The sequence below is a fragment of the Otolemur garnettii genome, unplaced genomic scaffold, assembly GCF_000181295.1.
Source record: "Otolemur garnettii isolate 467f Iridium unplaced genomic scaffold, OtoGar3 scaffold00006, whole genome shotgun sequence".
Classification (NCBI taxonomy): domain Eukaryota; kingdom Metazoa; phylum Chordata; class Mammalia; order Primates; family Galagidae; genus Otolemur; species Otolemur garnettii.
In genome coordinates, this window is record NW_003852401.1 from 18,414,561 (window position 1) to 18,442,515 (window position 27,955).

Consider the following 27,955-nt stretch of genomic DNA (forward strand, 5'->3'; position numbering starts at 1 on the left):
GTGGAAGGCTCTAGGGCTTTTCTCCCCATCTTTGCTCTCCTGCTACTTCCTTTTTTCTTAGACCAGAGGTTCTCAGCCTGTGGGTTGTGACCCACAGGAACTGTATTAAAGGGCCGGCATCAGGAAGGTTGAGAACTACTATCTTAGACCATATGTAATAGGGATGATCATACTCATGAAACAAGGATGGGGATTTTCATTATTCAGATCTGAGGCTGTCCTATGTTGTGACTTTTTAGTAGGTATCTTTGTTTTTTCTTTAATTCTCTTCCTTTTCTTCCCAATTTCAGAGCAGGACTTATATCTGGGCGGTATCTGTGACAAAAGGCAGAGGATTGATCTGGTTCCTTTTATTAACCTGAGATACAGCGAAGGGGAAGTGGGTGCTATGTGTTGTCATACCCCTCTGAGAATAAAGGTTTTCCCTTGCCTTGAGCATTTGTTGGAGTTATTCAATTTAATCTTTTCTCTATATTGTATCTTTCCTTTGGCTGGCTGCCTCGCCTTGATAGCATCAGTCTGAGAATTTGACCAGCAAAGATGATGATTTATGCAACTCACATGCTTACTGAAAGGATTTTATTGTATTATCTAGAATCTTACGTTGCATCATAGAATGATGACTCTTATCCTTTCTGTGGTTTGGATTTTACCGGGAAATGTAAGAAAATGGTATCAGATCCTATAAGAAAGTCATGATTTTCTTGTCTACGAAGGCCAATGTCTTTCAGTCGGTTAATTTTATTACTTGACTTGATTCTCAGAAATAAAATCCTGCTGTAGCATCCAGTGGTCACGTCTCTGGCACATTCTTATACTTGTCAATATTAGCATGAAAATGTCAACATATGACCAGAAAATCAATGAGAAACAGGCCTGGAAAACATGGGACTGATACTCACACCTCTTCTCCAAATATCCAGGAATCTATCTGCTCTGCTTTTTATTTAGAAATAAGATTTTGATGGTTAATAGTAATTTGAGTTGGTGTCCTTACCCACCAGTTTTTTCCAGAAACGCTTTCTAACCTAGACCCTTACATGGCACTGGGATGTAAACAGCACTTGTCTAAGTAGCCATTGGTTATTTGCAGACTGTCAGAATCTTCACCTTCACCTTATTGTTTGAGATGAGAATGGGATGCTATTTCTTAAAAAATTAATCTCTGTTCAGAAAAAGAGGTATCCTACCTCTAGCTATATTTAATTTCTGATCAACACACACTCATTTCCTATAACAGCCCCTTCCTCCCTCCACATATTCTTGTAAGAAATTTCAAACCAGAATTTCAGTGGGAAACTGGGTTGTTACAATGGATTTCCACTCAGGGTTGACAACTGTTGCACTACGGAAAATGAAAGAACTTTACCTAAAAAGGGCAGTATTGTACCATTTAATATAGCAGTGCAATGCATTTTGTTTTTTCCCAGGAAAATTTTCTAGAAATTTTAATTGCATGATTATAACTTCTGTATTAGATGCTGATCAGCAAGTAGTTATTATCAATTTGCATTGTTTGAAATAGCCAAGAGAGAACTCTAAAACTGGTAATGTTTTTGTTTGATTGCTTTCAGAAAAGTGACACCAATATGGGGGTCTTTCTTATTCATTTTACTGTTGATCAATTTCAAATTATTTTAAGTACTTCTGACAGCTTCTGGTAATCATCTAGTTTGTACTTGGGCCCCGAGGTGCTATGGAATGTGGTATCCAGCAAGGTTGTAAGAGTGTGCCTCCTTCCCTAATATTTCTGAACATAAACAGGACCCCATGTTCCCACCAGTCCCACCAAGTTGCATTTGCTGATGAGGTGGAAAATCATCCCCCAGGACCAATATTGCAAAGATGCTTTTCCTAAAATTCTCTTCTTATAGAAATAACATAGGAAGCTAGAAAACCTTAAAAGTAGAAGAGATTTCTACAAAGGAATTTAGTTCATATCTCATTTTTTAAAGTTAAGGAATGATGAAGTTAGAAGATATTTTTTTTTCTCCAAGATCATTATTTATATGTGATAGTGCAACTGAGATGGGAATCCAGCTTCTTTGACTCCCAAAACACCAAACTGAGAGTCAGAACATATTACCCCACCCCCACCCCCAGCAGGAGGACCACCTGGGAAACATGAATAACAGCAGAAGGAACAGTGGTGTGGAGCAGACAAGGACGGACTTTGTTAGTACTTTCTCCTTTCTTAGAATCTAACGACTGTTTTCAGAACCGATTTTAGATTTGATTACCTGCAACCATTTTTCAATGACTGAAACCACAGTAAGAGTGAATAAAATGTCTGTAACAAGAATCAGAAAATGGGAGATAAAATGGAAAGGGTCCAAGGTTCGGGGGTTTTAAACATTTCTAACTATAACATAATACGGTAAAAATGTAAGGATATAAGACAGATGTCAAGTAGCAGGAAAAATAATTGAAATACCAACATTAATGTTTAGTTTGTCAAATCTCTCTGTGTGTGTGTGCGCACTACACGCACGTGTGCTTTTTTCCTTATCTGCTATTCCTTGGTTCTAATTGTGTATTAGACTTTGGTGGGAACTCATCAAATCATCAGTCTTTCTCATGTCATATGATACAAACTCCATGACATTCACTACTTCTCAGATGTTCCATCATTCTGTCATAGTTTATTTCATTATCCATGTCTATATTATTTGTCATTTAGGCTACTTACAGTTTCTTCTGAACAAATGATTTGGTGAATATCTTGGTGAAAAATATTCATCTACACTTTATATCATTCTTGTACGCTGTATTTCTAGATCATGAAATACAAGATGGAAAATAAGCAAGTTTTGAAGAAGAGAGGCGGGAACATTAGGCACATTTAAAGGAGATGGAGGGTATTTAAAAAACTTCCAACTTCTATCTGTCCGACTACATCTTTCTTTAAAGAAATGCTTTTCTCAGCTATGACTCTGGAGGCTTCTACAATCATCTTCTCTTATGCAAAATGTGGTGTTAAGTTTCAAGGCAGCCCCAAAATATCTGGGTTAGAAAGTCACTTTACCATTTCCCCCCTATTTCTATTTTGCTCCAGACTTTCTAATTCAGGTCTATATTTCTTGTCTCTTTAAAATTTCCTAGCATTGCTCTTAAATGTCACTAATTTTAACAGCTCAGCAGTGGCAGTGCTGCTTCCTGGCAGTGTCCTGATAGTGGCATCAAAGCAAAGAGCTAAAATTTTACTTACTTTGATTGATGAGCTCATTTTGTTACAGAGGACAAATTGGATTTTTTTTTATACTGGTAATAAAAATTAATGTGTGATGTTGCTTTTCGGATGTTATTGGATCTCTACCTTAATACAGATTTTAGCAATAAAAGCACTAACAGATAACTTGACCAGAAAATTACTTCCTTCCCCTTTAAACTACCCTCAAAAATAAAGGTTGCTTTTCTCATTCTGTAATCCTAGTACATTTTTCTATGTATGTGTGTATTTATTGGTGGGAACGGGGTTGAGGATGGAGGAGAGAACAGGGAAGTAGGGAGATAGTCTGTATTTTAAGTTTCTATTTAATTATGATTTTTTTTTTTTTAAATTTCAGCACCTCCAAGGTTTACACGAACTCCCGTTGATCAGACAGGGGTTTCTGGTGGAGTTGCCTCTTTCATTTGCCAAGCGACGGGAGACCCAAGACCTAAAATTGTCTGGAACAAAAAAGGAAAGAAAGTCAGCAATCAGAGATTTGAGGTATTAGGTCCATTGTTCTGTTTCTCTGGGGGAAGAATGCACCTGCTCTGCCTTTGGTTTGTATGTTCCTTGCTTGCTCTACTCTGATGGAAGATGTCATAATCACCAAGACAGGACGGTCTTTATTTGCAAGTGATGGAAAACTTCAAATGGCTTTTTAAAAAAGGAAATCTGGGGGTTCAAGTGGCTGTGCCAGGGCTCAGCGTTCCCAGTACCCATCTGCCAACTTCGTCCGCAGGCTGTTTCCCTTAGGCTTACAAGATGGAGCTGCACATCCTCACGGGAAGGACCAGCTCTGGAGGATGTGTGAAAGCTTGTCTCTCCCAGAAGCTTCCTGTCCCACTGGCTCTAATTAAGTTACATGTTTATCCTTGAGCAGATCTGAGTGGACAGGTGGATGGTATAGGTTAATTAATTGAAACCAAACAGAGTCCACCACTGTGCTGGGAAAGGAGTTGGGCTTAACAGTGGTTCTCAACCTTCCTAAAACCACGGCCCTTTAATACAGTTCCTGTGGGTCGCGCCCCAAAGGTTGAGAACTGCTAGCTTAGAATGAGAGAGAAGAGGGTTTTCCTATAGGAAACTCAAATGCCTCAGTAAGAAGAAGAGGAATAGATGCTGAGTGTAAATGAAGTGGTCCACCACACCTTGCACCAGTGTTTTACAAGTAGTGCGAACTCAAGTGAGAAATTTGCCCTAGTAGCTTAGTGTGAAGTACTACAGTGCTCCAAAATAAACACCCAACCAGGCTGGTATTGCAGACAGACGTATGGGAGCAATTGATTTTCTTTATTCAAGAAAGCTCAGTGCATTGAACATGATGAAATATAAATCAGAGATTCTTTTTTGAGTGTTTGTGAGGAGCCCTATGGTTTAGAAATTTGCTCATTCTGCAGTAAAAGAAATAGCAATAAGCTACAGAGAGAAGGTGTGGGAGAAAGATATAGTGTCACGCATCTGATTTACAACAGGAAGAGAACAGCTGGACTTGAGGGGCGTCAACACTCCTAAAGTGCCCCAAATTATAAAACCCACTTCAGTTTTACCTGAACTTCTAATCTACATTTTGGTGAATTCACAATTTGGTACATTAAAGGCCATTTCTGGTTAAAAGAATTATAGCAACTACAACATTCAGAACAGATTAATTTTACATATTTTCAGAGGATTGTACAGGGTGGCGTAGGGTTCAAATGGTGAAGTTAGAAATCTGGACTATAACTTACAATTAATAAATGTGAAATTGTGTTTGTTTGAAAATCAAAAAAAATTATTGAAGGATAAAAATAATATCCTTATCTTTGAGAAATGTTTCCCATTTCATGTAGAAAATAATGTATACATAGTATGTCCAGGTTTGGTGTACATTCTTTTTGTTTGAATTTAAATGAAGTTGATTTTTACTAAAGAGGAGTTTGCTAGAGACAATGACTTCTTGACAAAATCTTTAACAAGACTAAATTATAATACTAAATATCTGAAAGTATGATCTCTGCTCAGTGTATAATTCGTAGTGAGAATCATATAAACACATCCAGGGAAAATTAATTATTTTTACACAAAGTACCTTCATCAAATAGTGTCAAATTTTAGGATGAAGATTTTTACTATCTAATAATAGCATATGTAGCTTGTGATTTCACTTCAGTGTCTCTAAGACCCCCTAGAGCAGTAGATGAGATTGTTTTGCTGTTTTTCTATCTCAGGTGCCAAATATGGTATCTGGTCTATAATAGGCATGTGATTCATATGGACATTGAATAAGACTTTCAAACTAGAAATTATAACACTAACTTGAAATAAGTATTATATTATAGTTTTTGTATGAAAATAGGCCTAAATCCAGAAATAATTTAGAATTTTAAAAATATAAGGACATTTAACAATAAATTAGTAAAAGTTTAAGTTGGTATTAAAGACATTCAAACCTTTCACTACAGGGCCAGGCTCTTATGCTTGTAATTTCAGCCCTTGGGAGGCTGAGGAGGATGGATTGCCTGAGCTCACAGGTTCAAGACCAGCCTGAGCCAGAGTGAGACCCATGTCTCTAAAAATAGCTGGGCGCTGTGGTGGGCAGCCACTTGTGAGGATGAGGCAAGAGAATCGCTTAAGCCTAAGATTTTGAGGTTGCTGTGAGCTATGACACCATAGAACTCTACCAAAGGTGACAAAGTGAGACTCTGTCTCAAAACAAAACAAAACCAAAAAAAAAAAAAAAAAAACCACAAAAAAACTTTCTCTACATTAAAACGTGAGAAACCCATAAATAATATTTTTCTTTAAAAAATAGAGTATAATGGACAGAAATGCCAATAATTATATTACTTTGTTGTTGTTGTTGTTGTAGTTTGGCTGGGGCCAGGTTCGAACCCCTGCCACCCTCAGTATATGGGGCTGCTGCCCTACTCATTGAGCCACAGGTGCTGCCCAATTATGTAACTTTTATATTATAAAATGCATAGTAGAGTCATTTTAAAATAGGTACTTAATAGAAGTAAAAATAAAATGTGGCACATTGAGAAATGGGGCATTTTGGATTTCTTCATAAATTTTGAACATATGAACGGAATGCAGAAAGGACTGAAAGTGAATATATTTTTAAAATATTCAGTCTCCTTCCTCTATGTTAACATACACACACACAAAATATGGGATTTAGCATTCTATAAATACATGTATGAGGCATTCTCAATTTATTCACCATTTAGGCACACGGGCATATTATTCACAGGGAAATGCAAGGAAAAAATCACATTATCTCAGTGAGCTGAAGAAGTGTAGGATAGTTATAGAAAAGACAGGTAGAGGGCTACCCAGCTCTGGATACATATTAATAAGTATCATCCTGATTATCATCTGTTTTTTTAAAAAAAGTAGTACTTAAATTAGTTGACAAGTGCCTAGGAGTATTAGGGGCGCTAAACGGTTTTTGGAGAAGAGTTCATAATGATGGTGAGTTCAGGCGTAGTGTTTAGGACATTAATTTTCTGCCTGGTGAAGCAAACCTCCACTTTACAGCAAGAATGCTCTAAAAATGCAGGAAATGTTAAGCTAGAACAAATACTGGAATGATTTATGACAAAATTAATGCACGCCATCAGGCTCTTGGGTTGTGAAAACCGTCTCATTGGCTGCCTGAGTACTAGATTTATGCAGTCTCTCTTCGTGGTTTGCTCATCTGTACTGTTCAGGATGAGACCCTTGCAGCCAGGAGAACTATCTGTGGTGGCGCGTATTAATTCTTCACCTCACAGTCCACTTACTGCACGGACCCACTTGTGCATGTGTACTGCCAGAGAAAGAATAATTGGAGAAGTTTATCCATCATTGCTACAAGTCTCTTGAGAAATTAATGGGGTCAAATTACCTTAGATGTACTTACTAGAATATTTTTATGAGTAGAGCCCAGGCGGTTTTTGGTAGAAGGTAGAAATCTACATTTTTGCATATGTGGTTTCATGTCTTTCTCTTTGTTCCATAGATTGTTCATTAAATGAGACCAACTATTCTGTTTCATCACTGTATCGATAATCAGTTTTAGAATGATTCTGAACTTATTCTGAGCCTCGTGACTGATTCACCACTGCATTGAGAAGTTTAGTTCAGAGGTAGACGATTGTAACAACACCTGTGACAGCTATCGTTTCCTCTAATAGGTAATAGAGTTTGACGATGGATCTGGATCAGTTCTCAGAATACAACCTTTAAGGACTCCGCGGGATGAGGCCATTTATGAATGTGTAGCCTCAAATGTTGTGGGAGAAATAAGTGTATCCACCAGACTCACAGTTTTACGTGGTAAGTGCTCAAGTGGAAGTCTATGTGTGTCACTATCATAATTCTATATCTTCAGTGTTCTTCTGTAGGGCTATTAAAAAAACTAGCATTGTCATGATGCTTAAATGGGAAAGGAAATTATATATTTAATTAGGTAGTGGCCAGCTTTTCTTCTTACGGGCCTTGAAGAAATGCTAATCAGGAAAAGAAAAGCCAAAAGACAATGTTGATTTCAAATGCCAGATACCATTTTGCTTTTTAGTAGAGAACCTAGGAAGGAAACAGCGGATGCTGTTCTTTTGTATGTTCTGTGTGCCTGGATTTTTTATGCCTTGTTCAGCAGCTATGTTCTGCAAACTACCAAAGATGACACTGATGTTGGCAAAATTAAAGAAACAACCTCAACCTAATGATGAGCTTCTCTTAAGCAGTCGGTCTGAGCCAAGAATAAGAAGGCATCTTTCTTAGTTATGTCAAAAACCGTTTTTATTTCCGTCTTCTATCTTTCCTGAACCAACATAGATGCAAGTGAAATGGGAGAATGAATCTGTTTCTCTGTCCCTGACTAGGTTGCTTACACAATTTGACAAAGCATAAGATGACTTGCCAAGTCTCCAGGACAGAGTGTTCACTTTCTAGACTCCTTTATAACGGCAGTGCTAGAGAGTAAATGCTACTGACTAGCACTCCGTTGTATACCTCTAATTCAGTCTTTTGTGTAGAGGTCAGAACATCGCCTGATTTGGCACCTAGAAGTTGACATTTCCAGATTACCACTTCTTTGCCTTTATCTCTTTCTCCCTCAAACACTTTTGTTTTGTTTTGTTTTGTTTTGTTTTGCTTTGCTTTGAGCTTCTTTGTGCTCTATTCCAGAATTTAGGAGAAAAGAGGAAAGGGAATTGGAAAACGGGTTTCAGAATTGTAGAGGAACTTATATGGATTAAGAACATTTATAGTCTATTCATTTTCCCAGGGAGGGGAGTATTGATTTTGTTTATTTTACAAAATCAAAAATATTTTCCTTTCAAGTCTATTTGGTTCCACATGTTGGTCTTCCCTAAGAAGGTACACCCTATTGATATTTTCCACAAGCTACGTATTTGGAGGTAGACAGTAATTAGTGATGTAGGCCAAATTTAATTGCCAGATTTGACATTTAAGAAAACATCCCCCCAAAATATCTTAGAAGTAATTAGTTAATACAAGAAGCTAAGAAAATGAGATTATATCCTTAAATATGTTTAAAAGAATATGAACACCTTACTAAGTTGCAAGGAAAATATTGATGATTTAATATGTAGGATTTTCTGAAAGTCACCCCTGAAGTTACCATATATAGGGAAAATAAGAAATAGGAGCTAAATGTACCTTTATTTACAAAGTATTTATTATAAAATATTTTTTAAAATATTCCATTTTGGCCACCTTTTTGTAAAATTTTATAATGGATGCTTTGTAAATAAAGGTACATTTAGCTCCATTATTCCATTTTCCATATATATGGCAATTTTATGGGTGACTTTTGGGACATCTTGTATATCTTATATATATATATATATATATATATATGTACATAACAGAATGCATCTTAAAAACAGACAAGCTGTACTTCTAGCATTTATGACAAGCTAAGTTGATGTAGGATAATTTCTTATCCCTCGATTAATATGTAGAAATGTTGACAAAATATCTGGAAATAAAATTAAATGTATAGTTTAGGTTTACAGACAAGAAAGAAAAATTTCCAGGTGCTAAAAAGAAAGAGGGGTCCCTAGAGAAAAGACAATGGTAACCTTGTAACCTAAGGTTATAACCAAATGGCCATATGCTTTAGGGCTGGAGTTTTAACACTTCGGCAGGATGCAGACATGTAAAATAAGATGGGAGTAAGAGTAACTAAATCAGCTTTCTAAGTACATGTGAGACTGCTGGCACTTACTATACAATACAGAGAACTCAGAAGCTTAACATAAAAGCTGGTCACAAATAGTGAAATCCCACAGGGTGTTGAACAGGCAGCTATGAAGGTATTCACCCCACAGAGACATCCCCACAATCTAGGACATATGACCCCAGAGAGGGTCATTCATATCCAGATGGGCTCATAGGCACCAATTCTAAAGCCTCCAACCCACCAGGGACAGTGGTCCAAGCACTGAAAGTAGAAATGATAGTTTGTAAATTATAGATAACCAAACTGTGTAAATGGGTTTTAAAATAATTGTATTTAAAATATTCAAAAAGGGAAGGACTGAAATCTATCTGGCAAGGACAAGACATATAGGAGAAAAAAGAGTAGGGAGGACTTAGAAATCGGATTTTAGAACTGGAAGTAATCTTAGAGATGGCGTTTGTACATGCTATCACATGTATTACAGAAAGGTAGTCTTACAGATGGCGTTTATATGCGCTATCACATGTATTACAGAGAGTATGCATATATGCAAATATACCTACATATATTCATAAAAAATAAAAGGTCTAAAAAATCTAGTCATTTTCTTTTATTCATATCTCAAGCAAAATCTGACTCGTTTTTTGATTTTTCAAAATTTTAATCTCCGTTATTCACCTGGGTTAGAACCAAAGTTATCCTGTAGAAAGTGCATTATGCAAAATTTATTGGACACTTTTTGAGTTTTTCAACTTCTAAGTTCCTTAAAAAGAAATAATGGCCGGCATGTGCTTGACTTAATGCATTTGAGGAAGACATTAATACACATTTAGAGGAAAATATCACTTTACTTAGAAAATTACATGGATTAATGTTTTCCTGCCTCCCAGCTGGCTGGAATTCCACCATCTCATCTTTTTTTATACAACTAGTCTCCACGTTAAAAAAAAAATGCATTCAGAAATTTTAATATGATTTTCACTTTCTCTTTGACTGTCATATATAAGTAAATTTGTATGAAAAATTTATAATTCAAGTAAAGTACTTAACCCTTCTAATTTTAGTAAAGAATAAATTTTCTAGACTATCCTAGACTAGAAAATATACTAAAGACTATATATTCCAATTCTAGTAAAGACTATATTTTAGCATTTTTGGAAATGTTTCATGAGACAAGCTCAAAGGTATTTGAACAAAGGGAAAGCAGTGTGAACCTAACCTTGTAATAGGATACTTCTATACAGCCTTGTGAGATGAAATGACTAGAGGCAGGAATTATCTTTATGTCCTAGAATCACCTCTTTGTTTAAAAATTCTAAATACTCACACTTCTATTAAAAGTAGTCTTTCCAAGATATTTCAGTGGTAAACTGACATCCCTAGACTTTGAACATCTTTAACAGTCAAATAAATGAGTGCAAAGCCGTTTATACCATCGTTGATGAGCTCTGTGTCCGTTTTAAGTTCGTGTTCTCCTGCGAATCATGTTGGCAGATGCTCAAGCACTCTGTTGTGCATGCACGATGGAGACCGCTTCACACTTTCCATCCAGTGCTGCCCATCAGATGCCCATTTTGTCTACATGGGTCATTTATTCTTTCCCCACTTTGCTGTCAAATGCCAAAAACGTGCCAACTGTCATCACGGGTTTTGTCTAAGTGACCTGGATGGAGGTCATTCATTTATGTCACGCAAGGTACTGGATAAACTTATTAATTGCAGATTCAAACAACTGACCTTTGTGGTTCATGATAAAGACATTAAAATACTACTGACCATCCATGTGCCTTGACGGGGGGCATTTCAGGACATAATTATCCCTTACTTATTTGTTTCAAGTTAGCCTGGCTCTCAAAAAATGTTTCTGTTAGGAAGAATAATTCTAAGCTCAGGCTGAATGTGCCCCCCAGTGAGATATTTGGACAACTAACCATTGATGCTGTAGAACGTGGTTGGTGAAAGAAGAAGTGGAAGAAGCGAGACTTGAATGTGGTCATTTACATCCTTAAGGTCGTTTTCATTTTTTAATTGTCTTAACTGTGAAAACACAAGCAAATAAACAGTGGTCTCCTGGTTATAGAAAACTTTAGGAGGCTGAGCCTACCCACTACACACGTGTTTTCTCTCCCAAGCAGAACTTTAAGGGAAGGTCTTAGGACTCACTGAACAGTTGTAAAGGGCTGAGCCTTCCCTAATTGTGGGATGCTGTTAAGGGCAATGGATTAGCTATTAGTCTTTTGGGGAGGCGAAGCATAGAAACCAAGAAGGTGTTTTATGAAGAAGGGTTATCAGCCAAATGAAATCACTTCGATAAGTATCTTTGTTTTACTGACTACAATTTTTTCCTTACCAAAAATATTAACAGGGAACCATGTAATACAAATGTATGTAGTCATCACGGGGGGTGACAATGTTCTTTTAGATACGTGTTATCAGCCACTGGGAGGGAAAATGAGGCATCACATCCATAGGCTTTTCCTTCCAGTAAGAGTCTAGGAGCACCTGTCACTTTAGAACAAGAGGAACAATATCCAGAGTCCTTTCTTCTTGCTCACATAGTCTCCCTTCTCTAAAATAAAGTTCTGAAAAAAATTAAGGAACTTTGTCTCGAAGTGTATGAGTGAATATCGTATTTCTTGATCTTAAATATTTTTAAAGGATAATAGTCAGAAAATGTATATTTGGTTGTTATCCCAAACAACATGGAATAGATCATTTTTTAAAGCTTAATGGATAATATATAGAAACCTGCCCATATAGCACCAAATAGCACCCCTCCAAATACCACCATCACTACCACACGGAAACAGACCATTATATATAACATTGCTGCTTTTCTTTGTTTACAGGAAACTAGCTTCTTCATAGAACACTTACAAAGCATAAGTATTATTCTAAAGTGTTAGCTGACCAGATCTGAGGAATTCAGTTATCTAGCTTAACAAATATATTTTATCCAATGATACTTATAGGTGAGTATCTGCGCTACATTATTAATACATCATTTGTGAATGAGCTCTGTCAGGACATAAGATATTATACAAAGCACCCAAGTCTATGTCTTGGGTAATTTGAATTCTAGTTTTGGCTTTGTCAAACTAGCTGCGGCATCTTGAGCAAATCTTTTCACTTGTCTGTTGTATTTTATTTTTTTCTCTTTCTTTTTTTGCTTCCTGTGCACAGGGAAGGCCTTGGCTTGGTGATCAGATCAGTCAGATCACTTCTCTCTAGCTTTCTCTGATTCACTGACATGCCTATTTCAGCAAGTCAGTCCTTGCAAGATGGAAAAAAAAATGCTCCCTGAAGGTGACTGTTACTGAGATAGTAAAACACACAGCGAGCAGTTGGAAGAGACAGAGAAGGCACTGCGATGGGAAATAGAGAGAAATGTTTGCATAATATGTCTGTTTCAAAAAATGTAAGCCGTTATAGCAGTTAGAACACACAGACACACACACACACACACACACACACACACACACACAACTTTTACAATCTTTCAGGGAGAAGGCAGCCAGCTATCTCTGCTATTGTGCAGTACCCTGTGATCAGAATTAGCATGTTCATTACAGTCTCATTTTATTAATGCCTCTTTTTGAAGATGAACACAGTTGTCCCCGCTGTGAAATGGTACTTTGCCGGTTATGTTATAAAGTGGTCTCAGCTGGGGATCCAGGCTAGGAACATTAAAGAACAAAGCACAGCTGCTTGACTGTCACACAAAAGGAATTTTATGAAAGACTGAAACAAAAGGAAGGGTGGCCGGCACGGAACAAACTTGCTGGCAATGGTGGTACTGAGTGAAGATTACCGAAAAGGCTTATAAAATAGTTGAGTCCTTGGAATAAATTGATACGAACAGTAGAAAGCCTTCCTGGGTGTTGCATTTCCATGCTGGAACAAGGTGATGATGGGCAGAGCCACTTTAAATAAACAGAAACTTCTGACTGTCAGTAGTGTAATCTTTAGAATTTAAAAATACCTATTCTTTATATACACATATTAGTCTTGGCAAGGCACCAGCCCATGTGGACAGTTCGCAGGAGACTCTGATAAGGAGAGACATTCAAAATGATCATAGTGGGAGAAGATACATGTGAGCAGAGACACCTCACGTGTCCTTTGGGTCTTTCTTGTAAGGGACGTCATAAAAGTGATGCCTGCTCCATGCTTAGAGCCATTATCACTTGTGTTTTTCCAAACTCAGATTGTATCTTTAGAGGGCTTGTAGAGAATGAGTGCACTTGTGAATGATCACATTTAAATAAAGACAGTTTTCTTCATTTGACCGTATCTTTAAATATTATTTTTAATAAGTTTGACATGAGCGTAAAGTCATGTGAATGTTTGCTGCTTATTCACTTGTTAATGGAACCACAGAAATGTGGAACTGGAGGGAATCTCATGTTTACCCAACCTAATCCCTCATTTTTTGATGTAAGGAACCAAGGTCCAGGGAGTATAAAATGATTTGTTCCTGGTCATACGGCTAAGACTTGCTTTAGGTTTTACCAAGTCAGAAATGATGCCTGCTGCAGTCATGTGTGGCAATGTGTTTTTGCATTTTAGATATTTACTGTTAAAATACAAGCTGTTTTCCTGGAGGAATGCTGTTCTCCCAGTCGACAAGTCCACAGACTAGCATGATAGGAAAGAAAATAATGCTACAGCACCATGGATGTGCAAAGTGAGCAGAAATGCTATCTGAAGGACACCTCGGGGGAGGGAGGAGTTGGCTGGGTGGAGGCGGAGCTAGTGTGAGAGAGAATTAGAGACAGAGAAGCTTCATCAGCAAAGTGGCATAGGTAAGAAATTACTGAATATTGGCTTGTGAGCGTGTGTGGTGTGTGAGGGTTCTCCAGAGAAGGAGGACCAACAGGATGCATACAGATATAGACAGAAATTTACTAAAAAAAAAGGTTCATGTGATCAGGGAGGCTGACCAGTCCCAAGGTCTGCTGGATCCATCAGTCAGCTGAAGACATGGCGAGCTGATGGTGTAGTTCTAGTTCAAGGCCAGCATCCTCAAGACCCAGGGAGAGTGAATGTTTCAGTTTGAGTCCAAAGGCAGGTAAAAACTGATGATGTTCCAGTTCAAAAAGATAGTTGGGTAGGAGGAATATCTCCTTTCTTTGGGCAGCACCAGCCTTATTGTTTTTACTGAAGCATTATTCGGCCCTTCTCCTGATTACGTGAGGATCTTTGGGGAGGTCAATCTGCGTTACTCATTGTACGAATTTAAACATCAGTCTCATCCCCAAACACTAATATGGTAACACCAAAATAACGTTTGATCAAATATCTAGGCCCTCAATGGCCAATCAGGTTGACACATTTAAAGTTAAGTCTTTAGAGGTAGAGTCTTAACAATAGTAAGTTAAAATGGAGTGGAAGTAAAGTGGTAGTGGAAGAAGAAAACTTGATTAGCTAAGATTAAACTCCTTAAGTGAGAAATCATGTGAGTAAGTTCACATAAACCATTACTCTGTAATTTGATATTTACAAAGGAGTTTATTAAATTCTTTACTTAGAATAATATATCAAACAATTCATAGTCATTTATACATAATCGATGTTTATACTTTAAAACTGGATATTTGGTTGGCTTTCACTAATATTCTAGTTTTCAAAGCTAGTAGTTTCAAAGTAGTTTCAAAGTAGTTTTTAAGCTACTAATTCAGATATAATATTAAAAGTTGTTCATTCATAATTTTTTTGAGATTTGAAACACAGATGTGGCAAGTGCCTCATCACTAGGATTTAGTTATCAGAGTCCTAATTATTTATTTCCTTATAAGACCAAATAACTTATTTTATCTTACTAAAAATATGACTTTTAAATTAATGCAACATTAAACACAACTATAATGACATACATCCTGATATTCTTAATAATATGCCGTTAAAGACAGCAGGAAATTTTGAGGACTATCTTATCTATCATTCTAAATGAGCTTTTTTAATTTACATCTCAAACTTTCTATAGCCTTTTCTATCTTAGAACTTTATCTTTGTTTATTAAACTTTAAATTTGCATTAAACATATGTTATTTTCACCTTTCAGCACAGATAATTTTTAAAAACAGATTTTGATCATAACTTCAAAACCATTATGATTTTTCTCATGTGCCTGATGATGTCTGCATTCATGTTTAAGATTTGATCATATCTGAATTTTCCCAGAAGCAATTCTGTTGTTTTTGAGAGTATAATACCAAAAGAGCTGTTTAGAAGAAAGAAAAATGAAACACATTGTAAATGAGAATAGCAACTCACTCTTCACGTTTTTCAGATTTTGTTTGCCTTTCTAATTATTGGCATACACAGTTCTTTTTGTTTGTTTATGTATTTGTTTAATTGCAGCCACCCATCTATGATTCATAAGACAACTATAAAAAATTAAATAGAGTAGAAAATACATACTCACGAAATGTGATGGCTTTTAATAAAGTTATTAACTATCAATATTTATATATTGTATAATTAAATCAAAAGTTCTATTGAGGAGGTATATTTGTATATATGCATATTTTGTACATATAGTGTGCGTGTGTGTATGTGTGTGTATGATCTGCTTAATTTGCAGTACTTTCTGCTATGTGACATTTTATTTTTTATTTCTAGAGACTTTTATAACCACACTCCTTTGCATATACGTTCAAATACATTTTTCTATGGTGTAGAAATGTGCCTAGCATTTACTGGGCACTCAACACATATTTGTACTAAACATACAGTGTAGTAAGAGATCACCTGGGCAAGAATTACTCTCACTTTCCATATGACAGACAAGACCATTATTTTAGTGGCCACTAAAGAATGGAGAATATAATTGAGAACCAGAAAACCAAGGCAGATGGAAAGGGAACTAACTATAAAGAGAGAGAATGAAACTGAGGGGATGAAAATACATGCTCTTTGTGCCGAGATAAACGTGAGTTTATAACAACATGGCCGTTTCCTACCTGTGGGGGCTTAGACACACTACTCAAGTCTAAATGTCAAATTCCTCATCTCTACAGTGGGGGATAATCATGGCTAACCTTTAGGGTTGTTTTGAAAAGTTAGTGACGTTACATATATATATGTAGATGGCACGTGGCACTGTGACTCAAAAAAGAAGTTGCTGAAAAATGTTAATTTCCTTCCTTCCCCTTTTATGATGCCTTTGAAGCTGAACTGTTTGGTTTGGCTCTCTCGTCCACTGCTGAATTCCAAGCATCCAGAGTAGTGCTGGGTACGGAGTAATTCAATAAACTTAAATTCTATGAACAGATAGCTGTGGTGATGGGAAGAGAAGGTTAAGAATCCTAGAAAAGAAATGTTCTGTGCCTTGTACTACTGTGCTTAGTCTCAGGGACTGGAAATCAGCTTTTTCCATGGAAATAACATGATACGAAAATCTAAATATGATCCATCTGACATTGCCAAGTTATTGAAAGATTAAACATGATCTGTTGGTGCAATGCTGTCTAATATGTCATCCCTAAACTTTTAGTTTCTTTTCCTTTCCCCTCTTACATTTGTGCTTTACTGTTGTGTTAAGACACATTTCCATATTCTTAGAATGCTTATAGATTAACCAGATAGTCAATTTCTTATACTGCCTAAGTCCAACTGAGGTCATACTTACTAAAATATGACTTCCTTTCTATTACATTAGAAGTAATCTAGGTCACGTAGGTAAAAATTTATAATGTTTTGATGCTTGTAAAAATATAATATCATTAGTTATGTATTTTGAAAAAAAGCTGGAGAATCACATATACCACTTAAAGATTTACTGAGGTAATAGAAAAGGAATCTGTTTGTTTGTTAGATTATTTCTTTTACCAACTTTGGGGTACCCAGTGATGGAAGGTGGAATTATGAGTCCAAGTTTTGTAAATAAACATTTTTATCGGTAAAATAGATATAATAATGTAATAAGTAGACCCTCGACCTAAACTTGAGAGTAGTGTTACATGAGATGATCCCCATTAAAACTTTTAGCAAAGTTCTAGGCACTTTGAAAATGTGGGTTATTGGTGTTGTGGTTATCATTATCATCAGTATTATTAGTGTTTGGTCTTATTAACGTTCAGTATTATTATCAACAGTCAATTTTAAATTATTTTGATTAAATGGCACTGTCCCATTTGTTAAGCAGAATGTTTTGACACAGGCAGAAAAGCCAGGCTCCCCTGTCCACTAAATAAGCGTGTGGTCCAGATGTATGAGCCACCTTTTAATCACAGCGGGACCCACAAAATATTTGAAATTTGAATGTCATCCTATCATAGGTGATTGGAAGTGTATTTAAGAGAAAATCAGATGAAACTTCCTTGTATCCTAAAGAGCGTTATCTCTGTGATTAGACACAAAGTTCATGAACACAGGGCTCACGAATGTATGCAGTCCGTAAATATTTGATGTGCCAGTGAATGACGGCAAATTTAAGGGAGAAGCTTCTACATACTCTTCCTTGTGAACTGCTGGCTTTAAGGTTTTATGTAAAAAGATGACAAATATCAGAATATGTTGCTTCAGTATTGAGGATATGCAGGTAATCTGTGAGAAGCAATTTGTATTAATCTGTGAATTTATTCTGTTGGCAATACAGCTCTCTCTGTGCCAGGGAAGGTGCTGGGTATTGGGAATAAAAGCATGGAAAGACTCTATCTCCACTTGCCTTTAAGGAAACTATAATTTCTTTTGCGGGAGAATCCATAATCTTAGTTAAAATGACAAGACAGTTATGCATATGTCCTGGGGATACTGCGGCTGGGGATAATGAAGTCTAATTTCAGAAGGAAAGTGCTCTCTCAGTGATTCAGCTTACACCTTTTCAAGCTAGTTCTTGCCTTAAGAATGAACGTCTCCTTGAATATTCCGTCCATGCGACAGTAAGTTTTGTTGAAATGTAACATGTGTTTGACAGAGGAAGCCTCGACTGACAGAAAAATTAAACTCACTTTTATTTCTGGGTGAATAAAAATGCTCTGAAAGAAAATTATATTTCATCTGTAGGAAGATTTAGGGTATACTTTGCTTGGGTTTTGAGAAAATAGGATACAATAAAAAACTTAAGCAATCACCTGCAAAGTAATATCCCCATTTGTTTCTCTCTCCACTATTAGTAAAATGAGTTTTTATTGCCGCACTTAGTATTTTTTATGACGTCTTTTTTGCTTTGGGTGGGGATGGCAAATCACACCTAAAGATGAAACGATTTTAAAGTGTACTGGGAAAGTGTCTTGAAACATCTTCTTCCTCTAAAGACTTAATTAAGCAAAATAGATTTTCATCATAAAAGTATTTATTAAAAATAGTAGTTAGTTGTTTTAACCCTTGAGGAAAAGTCATTAGCATGTACTGCATTCCAGAGCAGTAACATTCTTAGCCAATGACTAACAACTTGGGTTAGAGCCCTCTATCCTAAAAAGCCTTTTATTTACATACAGGTCTTTATACACATCATTATATCTATCATCATAAGATAGATCTGAGTTTCCAGCTATTGCCAAGCTTGTTGTAAACTGGCATCCAGTGCTACAGCTTATTACCATGGTCCCATTAATCTTTGTTGCAAAGATCCATGAATACAGTTAACACTCCCTGGCTCTATAGCAAATGGTATTCCCTCGTCTCAGCTTATACACACGTCAGTCATCATCTGGTAGGAAGTGTTCGCCCAGATTTGAATTATTATCTCAATGATTTGCCATAAACCCACTACAAAGAGCCCAGGACGACATTCAATTCTGTCCAGGAGGGCTCGAGTTTAGGCCAATCTTTTTTATATTCCCTATCAACTTATTTAAAATATGGTTCTGAGAATTTAAAAGCAAAGAAGTAAATGTTTCCCAAATTAAAAATACTTTGTAGCTTACTGATAGAAATGTTGAAGCATTGAGATTGCTCCGTGGCTGTTCTTCTTGTGTCATACAATGATGTATCCTTGTTCCCTGTAAATGATTGTCATTCATGGGTTTCAGAAAAATCTAAATGGGAAAGGGGCAGGTGCAGTGATGTGGTGTGATCTTGAGGCAGAGAGAGATTTACTCTGCAACTAAGGAAGTTTGGGAGTTAGGTCCCTCACTTGCATGGTCCCTTCCAAAGCCCTGTGATGGGCTAACAGTATGTCCAGCTGATGGCATGTTTTTCAAAATTTACTAAAGTAATATTTTTGCATTTGTTTCCATAAGAGAAATTCTGCTTTTGGGATAGGGACAGAAGTTCTGCATTAACTAGAAAAATAATTACTTGTCCACATCAATGCATGAATGTGAATTGCACCCGGAGGGTGAATATCTTTCCTGAATCACCCTATGTAGTGTCACGTACACTTACAAGGACTTTGCTCCATGTTTCTGTACTTCTGGGCTCCTAAATTTACGGAGACTATCTTGGTCCTCTTTTCTATGTCCTCTCTTTAACAGAGAATACTACATAGGTCCAAATATGGACTGCTTTGTACTATAACAAGATGTGTGTGCATATGATACAGGCTCCCCACTGATTGGACTTTATCTGGTAATTTTTCTATTTGTCCATTGTGTAAGGCCAAATTTTCCAGCTCCTCTCATTCCTTCTAAACATCACCACAATCATCAATGATCCAAAATAATCTTTCCAGTAAGACACTTGCAGATTCAGAATTTTCATTTTTATATAATGTAGTCCTAAATTTGGTGTTATTATTTACTAAAATTCAACAAATGGATTTCAGAATTTATTTTCTATGAGTGACATGTCTTAAGAGAAAAGAAAGAGGAGGGGGCAGGAGTGGTTGGGATTGCTTCTTTAAAGATTTCATCTATAAAATGAATCTTTAAAATATCTTCAAATCTCTCAGTGAGCAAATACTATAGAATATGTTTGTTTGTTCGTGTTATTTAGGTGATTGGAAAGTGAAAATAAAAACAAAGAAAAAAGTCCTGGGGAATTAATGATTAGCAAATTTGTAACACGATATGAGAATGTGTGAATTTTCATATGTAGGTATGTCTTCTATGAAAGTTAAGAGAGATCGTAACCTCAAGAGTGAGAACTGCTAAGTGCATTACAAACTATGAAAGGAACGTCTCTGTCTGGAGAAGCTTCAGGTGCAGAAGGGCAAACGTTCAGAGGTGGCTTGATCAAACATGCTATCAAAAGTGGTGATTATCAGGTTACTGACTCCAAATTCTATTCTTTCTTCACTACTTCATGTAGCTCTTTGCTGCTGAGTTCCAGAGGGTGAAATCCAGTATAATGTGGCAGAGAAGAATACAGGGATTGGTCTCTTTTCTTCTAGATCCATGGTAGAAGGACAGGGATGTGTGAAAAATAACTTCAGGACCCTTGAGTAGGTTGTAAAGGGGGGGCATTTATTTAGTTATTTAGACTTGAATTTCTCCTTAGCCAGGGTAGAAAAAGAGTTTTGAGAGTGCAGAAGAGCAGGGCAGGATGGGATGTAAGAGATGGATGGTTATGAAAAAAAAATGCATTAACAATTGTTCACTTTGAAGATGACTTTGTGATCACCAAACACTTGATTAAAAGGGCGCTTCTTTGTTTTCTATTAATGCATTTGGCTGTTATGCTTCTTTGTTCTCTTTCTAAAAGTTGTATTAACTGAAATAATAGACCAGGCCCAGAGAGACAAATACCACATGATTTCATTCATAGGTGGGATCGAAAGAAGTTGATGTCATGGAAGTAGAGAGTAGAATGCTGGTTGCTTGGGGCTAGGTGGGTTGGGGTTTGGGGTAGGAGATGTTGGCCAAAGGGTACAAACTATCAGTTACATAGGTGGACTGGGATCTATTACACAACAGGCTAACTATAGTTAATAATATTATAGCAGTGAAAATGCTGAGAGTGGGTGGAAAGTGTTCTCACCACCATGATGATAGTTGTGTGAGATAACACATAAGTTAATTAGCTGGATTTCATCATTCCAAGGTGTGTGTGTGTGTATGTATATATGTTGTGTGTGTGTGTGTGTATATATATAGTACTTCAAAACATCAGGTTGTACATGGTAAACACCTACAATTTTATCTGTCAAATTGAAATAAGTAAATAGAAAGGGGCTTCTTAAATATTTGACTGAAGCCACCACAGAAAGTTGAAAGGGTGGTGCTGGTCATTTCAGACATGTTGAAGCTGAGTCGTGTTAATGTCCTAGGACCCCGTGACTTTCTCTTCTCTCCTTCCACTAAAAAATATGTTCACCAAATCTTGGATCACCATTCATGGTCTTATGCACAATGCATTTTCTTGAAAATGAGCAGTCCAAAGTCAGTTAGATATTTGTTCTTTTTTAATATTATCAGTTGTTCAACGTGGTGAGCTAATTGGAAGGTACTGAGTCCTTCACCTGTGTGCTCTTTGTTAGATGAAGGAGCATGCTAGTCCCTTTTTCAGGGGCCGTGTATCTTGTCACACATTGCAAGAAAATATTCCTTTTGGTGTGTCCCAGAGAGAGCCGTTTTGTGAAGCAAGTTTTCTTTTAGTGTACAGAGTTTGTACAGAGTTTGGTGGAAGTTTTACAGGTCTCATTGTTGAGGAGGAGACTTTAAATTTTTGTTTTAGTCAAAAGTGTCTGGAAATTAAGACCATAGAGCACAGCAGTGAGAAGAGTCTCAGAGTTCTTACTCAGTTGGGTAATTCTTCATTACACTGACAATTTAATTGGGTGTAAAAAGAAGTGGCAATTTAAAATCAAGGGCTTTAAGTGGGACGGCCTACCAGGTTCAAAGTTAGTGGTTTTTGTTTTCTGTTTTTTTTAAGTAGGAAGACATAACTAAGGTACAACTTCAATACCTCATTATTTTCTATTGAGCATGTTCTGTACTGAATTTGCCCCATCAGATGTCCCTTTAATGGCAACTTTTGCAAACAAGTCTGAAGATGAAGAGAAGAAATTAAATTCACTCTTTTGTGTATGCGTATAGACGTACAGAAATGCCAATTTGTATGAAGTTTATCCACTTGGAGTTTTATTATTTCAATGATTCTAGGACTATTTTGTTTTCACTGAGAACTTCTGGATTTTTAACATTAAGAAGGTAAGATGTAAAAACAAAATAGTTTTATTGGTCCTTTTAAGTGAGAATGAAATCGTGTTACACCTGGACGGGGTGCTACACAGTAGGAGATCAAATGCTTGCTGAAATAATGTGTCTGTAAATTTTACAAGGTGAGATTATCCGTGAGGTTGATTGTCACCTACCAATCAGTAACAGAAACAAATGTCCTATATCCATCAGGTTTCCAACATCCTTTTGATGAGCAGTGAGAAGACATTTCTCCAAAGTGAGATGGCAGCTCTTTCTCCTGAGAATCATAAAAATTTCAGCTGCCTCCCAGGTCACAACAAATATATTCCACACACCAGCCTGGTCTTATTGGTGGCACTGGGCAGATGTCTTTATTTTAATGTTTTGTTTTGTTTTGTTTTGTTTTGTTTTTCCTTTCTCTCTTTCTTCTTTCTGCAAATATTTTAAGGAATTGCCCCCAGTCGCTCTCCATTGCATTAGCTGCCTAAGGTTCATGAGCTAGTGGTGTGTTTTGCTTATACCAAGTGGAAATGTATTTCTATCTTTTACCAAAACAAAGCAAAACAGGTAAAAAAAGACTTTTTATAAAAAATATAATTTAGAGAAAAATTTTAGAAAGTAGAGTATGATTGTGCTCATGTGGGTGTTTGAATAAATTCCATTTTATACACTGAAAATTCTCAGTTAAACCATTATTGACTACACTTCTACATAAGGAAATGGCTAGGTTCTCTGCCAACTAAGGTTCTGGATGAGTTTCAGATTAGCTGGTGAAGCTAGTCTCAGTCACATAGAGGGCATAATCGCTCCAGCAAGATTAATGACACATAGCACAGTTAAATTGTTAGTATCTCTAGCCAGAGTAATTCAAAGCTAAAACCCCTAAGAATAAAACTGCCTAAACCCTCTCTTATAACATCAACAATCTTTGTCTCTCACTTAAAATGTAGTTTTGTGTATGAGATACGACCTGAAAATAAGATATTTGAATAGCTTTCAAATTTGTGAATAAGATTGCAGATGAGATCGGAAAAAAAATCACCATCTTTTTTTTTATAAGAAGTAGTGACTTTTTTCTCACATTTATCATCATTAATAATTCTGTTCACCGAAGACCACATTTCATTATCTCATCTGTGGTTATGATTCTTTATTCAGCCATAGAATCTGAAGTAGGGGATCACTATGTTCAGTTTTGAGATACTCTATTCTTTAACACATTTAGCTTTGAAATTCCATGAAGAGATGGTAGCTCTCTAACTTGCAAGGCAAGTTGTTAAATATTAAGTGTAAAATGATGTCATAGAGACTGTGTAGAAGATGAAATATGAAAAGTGGAATTTTCCTGTAGCTTTGGCCACGTTACAATTTGAAAAGTCTGACATCTCAGTATCCCCATAAGCTTGGTGGGAGCAGTAGTGTCTTTCTGACCACTCTGCTGGCCATTTCAGTTTGTTGATTTGTACTGACAACCCATTTCCTAAAGGAACTGTCATTTCTTGGTAACTATAATGTCAGGGTATGATATTAGACAGGAAAGAGGACTAAATGTCAATACTAGATCAGTAATTCACTTATTAACTATCCTTCACGAAACATAATTATTATCAGTCATAAATTTCTTTTGAAAGTTTAGGGAAAGTATGTGAACAGCAGAAAATGAGTTGTTTTAAATGAATTGTTTTAAATGGCACAAATTGGTCAAGATTCCTTCCTAAATGAAGCGGTGGCCAAACTGTAGAGATAGCAGAGACTAACTGATATTTTATTGATACATTCATATTTTATTGATGCTGCAATATGTATTGATTTCAGTTGAAAACTATGGTACATAGTTTACCACAGAATGAGGTAAAAGGGATAAAAATTGCTACTTTCTGATAAGGACAAATTTATTATTCAGGTATACATATATCCCCCTATTTTATTTTGTAATGCCAAATAAAGATTTTTATAACTTTAAATTAGAATAAAGCTCTTAATTGAGAGACAGGAAAGATACAGAGTGTCTGAAGATCTGATGCTCAATTTTATTTGCAGGAATTCACTTGGAATAGTTTCCATTTTCTTAGACATTTTTTACTCCTGAGGCTAGTCTTTTAAGCAATGTGGATTAACGCTTATGAAAACATCTAACTCATCTTTTAAAACAGAGGACTGACTTTTCTCAAAACACTAAGAAAAGGCCATTGTCTACACCTAAGAGGATAAATGAGATTAAAATAGGTCTAATTTAGACAGCTCTTCCTTCATGTTTAAATAGAGGTGATAGCTTACTTTTTCCCCAAGTAAGCATACTTGATTTTGCATGAGTACTTGGTGTACTTACTGTGCCCTCCTTGAAAAATTTGGGCCATAAGGTTTAATTGCGTGCTCATCAAGCAAACAGACATGGAGGTATATTCTCCTAGCCGCGGGCTCCCACAGCTCCCATTAATGCTAATGGGAGTTACACATGTGTATTGAGGAGAGAATAATGTAGCCTTTGAAGTTGGAGTTGCTAATTGAGTGCTTTCTTCAGCTGTGCTCAGCTTCAGTGGCTAAGCTGAGTTACAGTGGTCTAAAATGTCATTCTGGTAAAGCCCCCAGAACATTATCAAAGCAGGCTGGCAGTGAAAAGCGAAGCAAAAAAATAAAAAAAGTCTTTTTCCCTCTCTCCAAATGGAGAAAGAATTAGCAGACCAAACAAAAGAAGGAGCCAAGAAGTCTTAACAACGGACACTCTTTTCTTCAAAAGTGGCTTGAGTTAGTTCATTTCAGAAAGTGGGAAACTAAGAAGCCATTTCCCTTGGGGGAGTTTCTCGCTCTGTGTGGATTTTTGGTGAAGTATGAAGACTCTTTATGGATAACTGTGTGCTACTCTCTCTTAGATTATGGCTGACAGACGGCAGCCAAAGTGCCCTTCTCTAGAAGTGATGTTCTCCCTGTCCATGATCCCAAAGTTCCAGGTCCCCCATATACCCTCTTTTTTTTCTTGCACGGACTCTTTGTAGCAGTAGTCTAAATGAGGACATGAGAAAACTGTAGAACACTGTATCTAACAAAAGGGGAGTGAATTTTTCTCCATCTTATATCTTCTTTATTACAACTGTCCCTCATTTTTTGTAGATTCCATATTTGTGAACTCACTTACTATATAAAACTTATTTGTAACCCCCAAAACAATACTCACGGTGATGTCATGACCATTTCACAGTCACCCAACACACACACACACACACACACACACACACAGGCTTGCATGTACTCCCAGCTGTGGTCAAACAAAGCAACCAGTTTATGCACTTGTTGCCCAGGAGACGGATGAGTTTGGAGTTTCAGTCTTCTTATGACTCGGTGTGGTTCTAGTCATAGCAAGCGTCTCCCCTGCCTATATCAGTGTGGTGATAAGACACAACATTGATAGATGCTGGATGCTTTAAGGAAGGCCAGGACCAAATCTGCGGGTAGCTCAGGGTAATACCCTTGCTGCTTAAATCACACTTACTAATAAGGCATTAATCGTGTCATATTCGTATCTGAAAGACAGTATATTACAGATAATGCAATACCAAATAACAGAACAAAATAAGATAAAACTCTCATTCTAACTGATTGCTTTCCCAATTTGCCAAATTATGAAGGGCTTCAAATTTACTGTGTCTTCTAGGAAAAAAAAAAATAGTACAAGGCGCAAGAGATCTATATTCTTCCTTAAATAAGAATCATTTTTAAGAAAGACAGTCTATTTACTCATTTAAGAAAGTTCTTGTAGAAAAGACGGTTGGGTTGGGAATGTGGAAATGTAATTCTTCTGGTCCCTCAGGGCATAAGGCAAATAACTAACCCAGTTATGAAACTGGTAGTTGCCTCTGTGAACTGTCATGTAGAAGAGGGATTAGGCTCATTTTGTGTTCGCTCAGACAGCCGAATGAGGATCAGAGAATGGCAGATTTTTGGACTGGTCCCAGGAAGAACTCTGGAATGATTTCAGCTTCCTGAAAATTACCAGGGCAATTTTAGTAGGTAGAGTTGAGTGATCATTTTCTGGGGGTGCTGGAGAGGCAGGAGATTTAAACTTTAGGTCGAAAACGAGGCAGGATGATGATGTCAGGGATTCTGTGATGCGCTGATATTTTAATCTGCCCTTTATTCCCACTTGGATTTATTTTTAGGTGAAAAAATAAAAGTCAGTAACAGAATCGTTTCTCAAGTATTTCTAGGTGTGGGCAAAGTTCCCCAGGAGGAAGGCACGTTAGGAAGCTGCAGTGCCTACACCCTCAGCACTAGTGGCAGGGAGAGGGCCTGACCTTCTCCCTGCCTGCTTCCCTCTCTTCCAGATATGAACGAGGCCACTGAGGGGAAGGAAGATAACTTACCCTTTAAACAAAGCATTTCAAGGGCAACTTTGTCTTAAGACATACATAGTTTTTACCTTTATTATTCACTCTATTTAAAAGTCACTTTTTAAAATATCTACTATGTGTGTGGATGTAATAGAAAGCTAAAAGTCTCCACCCTTTGTCATTCACACACGTAAGTTATACGTAAAACATGCATCCTGTGCTAATGAATATAGTTAAGGTTTTATTATTGGCTGATATGATATTGACTATAAACACAGGAAAGTATGGACTATTGATGTGATATTAATAATCCTTCTCGTTTTGCCAATTTTGATGTCTCGTGATTTCAGATATACTGTGCTAGTTTGCAACAAGGCCATAGCCTTTCACAGAACACATTATGATTCAAAATCATTGATTGTAAATTTAAGTCATTATACTAAACCATGCTAATAGGCTTTCATAGAAAATAATGTGAAATTTCTTCATTGCTTTTGACATTGTCTGTACACATACTTGGATGTTGCCACCAGCCACAGGGGCCCCCCGGAGAAGTTCTCATCCTCTTCCCACACCGGTGAGCTTCCCTCCACGATATGGCCTTCCTGTTTTAGTCCGCAACCCCACCCTGCTTACCTGTTGTCCAGGTTGGGAGCCCTTGACTTCTCCTTGTTCTCCCGCCTTGCCTCTTCTGACCAGATACGTTCCTGCATCACTGCTGACACTGTGACTTTGTGCTTTTCCTTGGCTCTCTGTCATTTTTTCCAACACCTTACTTGAACAGTTCTGTCTCTCCTTGTATAGCCTCTCAAATGATCTATCCATAGTCTCTCCTGTGCCCCTTTGCATCATCCAGGCACAGCTGCCAGATAGAGTCCAATTTGCAGATGGACTCAAATTCATATACTTAATCTTGGCATTTAAAAGCCATGCATATTTTTTTAGTGTCCTTTGAATTGATGTGACAAAACATACAGAAGAAAAATAATAGAATGTGAAATATAAATATTTGCTGGATGAATTATATAAAAGAAGTATGTTTTATAGGATATTTAGATACAAAATTACTTAACATTGTTAAGCGGCATCTTTCCAAAAGTTAAAGCATAATTTCCTTCCTTCCTTCCTTCCATCTTCCTTCCTATCTTCCTTCCCTCCCTCCCTCCCTCCCTCCCTTCCTTCCTTCCATCTTCCTTCCTTCCATCTTCCTTCCCTCCCT

At 36.9% G+C, this 27,955-nt stretch overlaps 1 protein-coding gene across 15 annotated transcripts in view; it reads left to right on the top strand.

Annotated features, from left to right (window-relative positions):
• Positions 1-27,955, top strand: part of PTPRD (protein tyrosine phosphatase, receptor type D) — a 2,156,277-nt gene that overhangs the window by 1,845,326 nt on the left and 282,996 nt on the right. For 9 of the 15 annotated variants that reach the window (XM_023508432.1, XM_023508444.1, XM_012813956.2 and 6 more), the window contains 2 exons: positions 3,567-3,715; positions 7,369-7,510. In XM_023508432.1, the coding sequence (XP_023364200.1) occupies positions 3,567-3,715; positions 7,369-7,510 (291 nt within the window). The remainder of the gene's footprint in view (positions 1-3,566; positions 3,716-7,368; positions 7,511-27,955) is intronic. The other 6 variants (XM_023508442.1, XM_023508466.1, XM_023508468.1 and 3 more) reach the window with 1 other exon arrangement.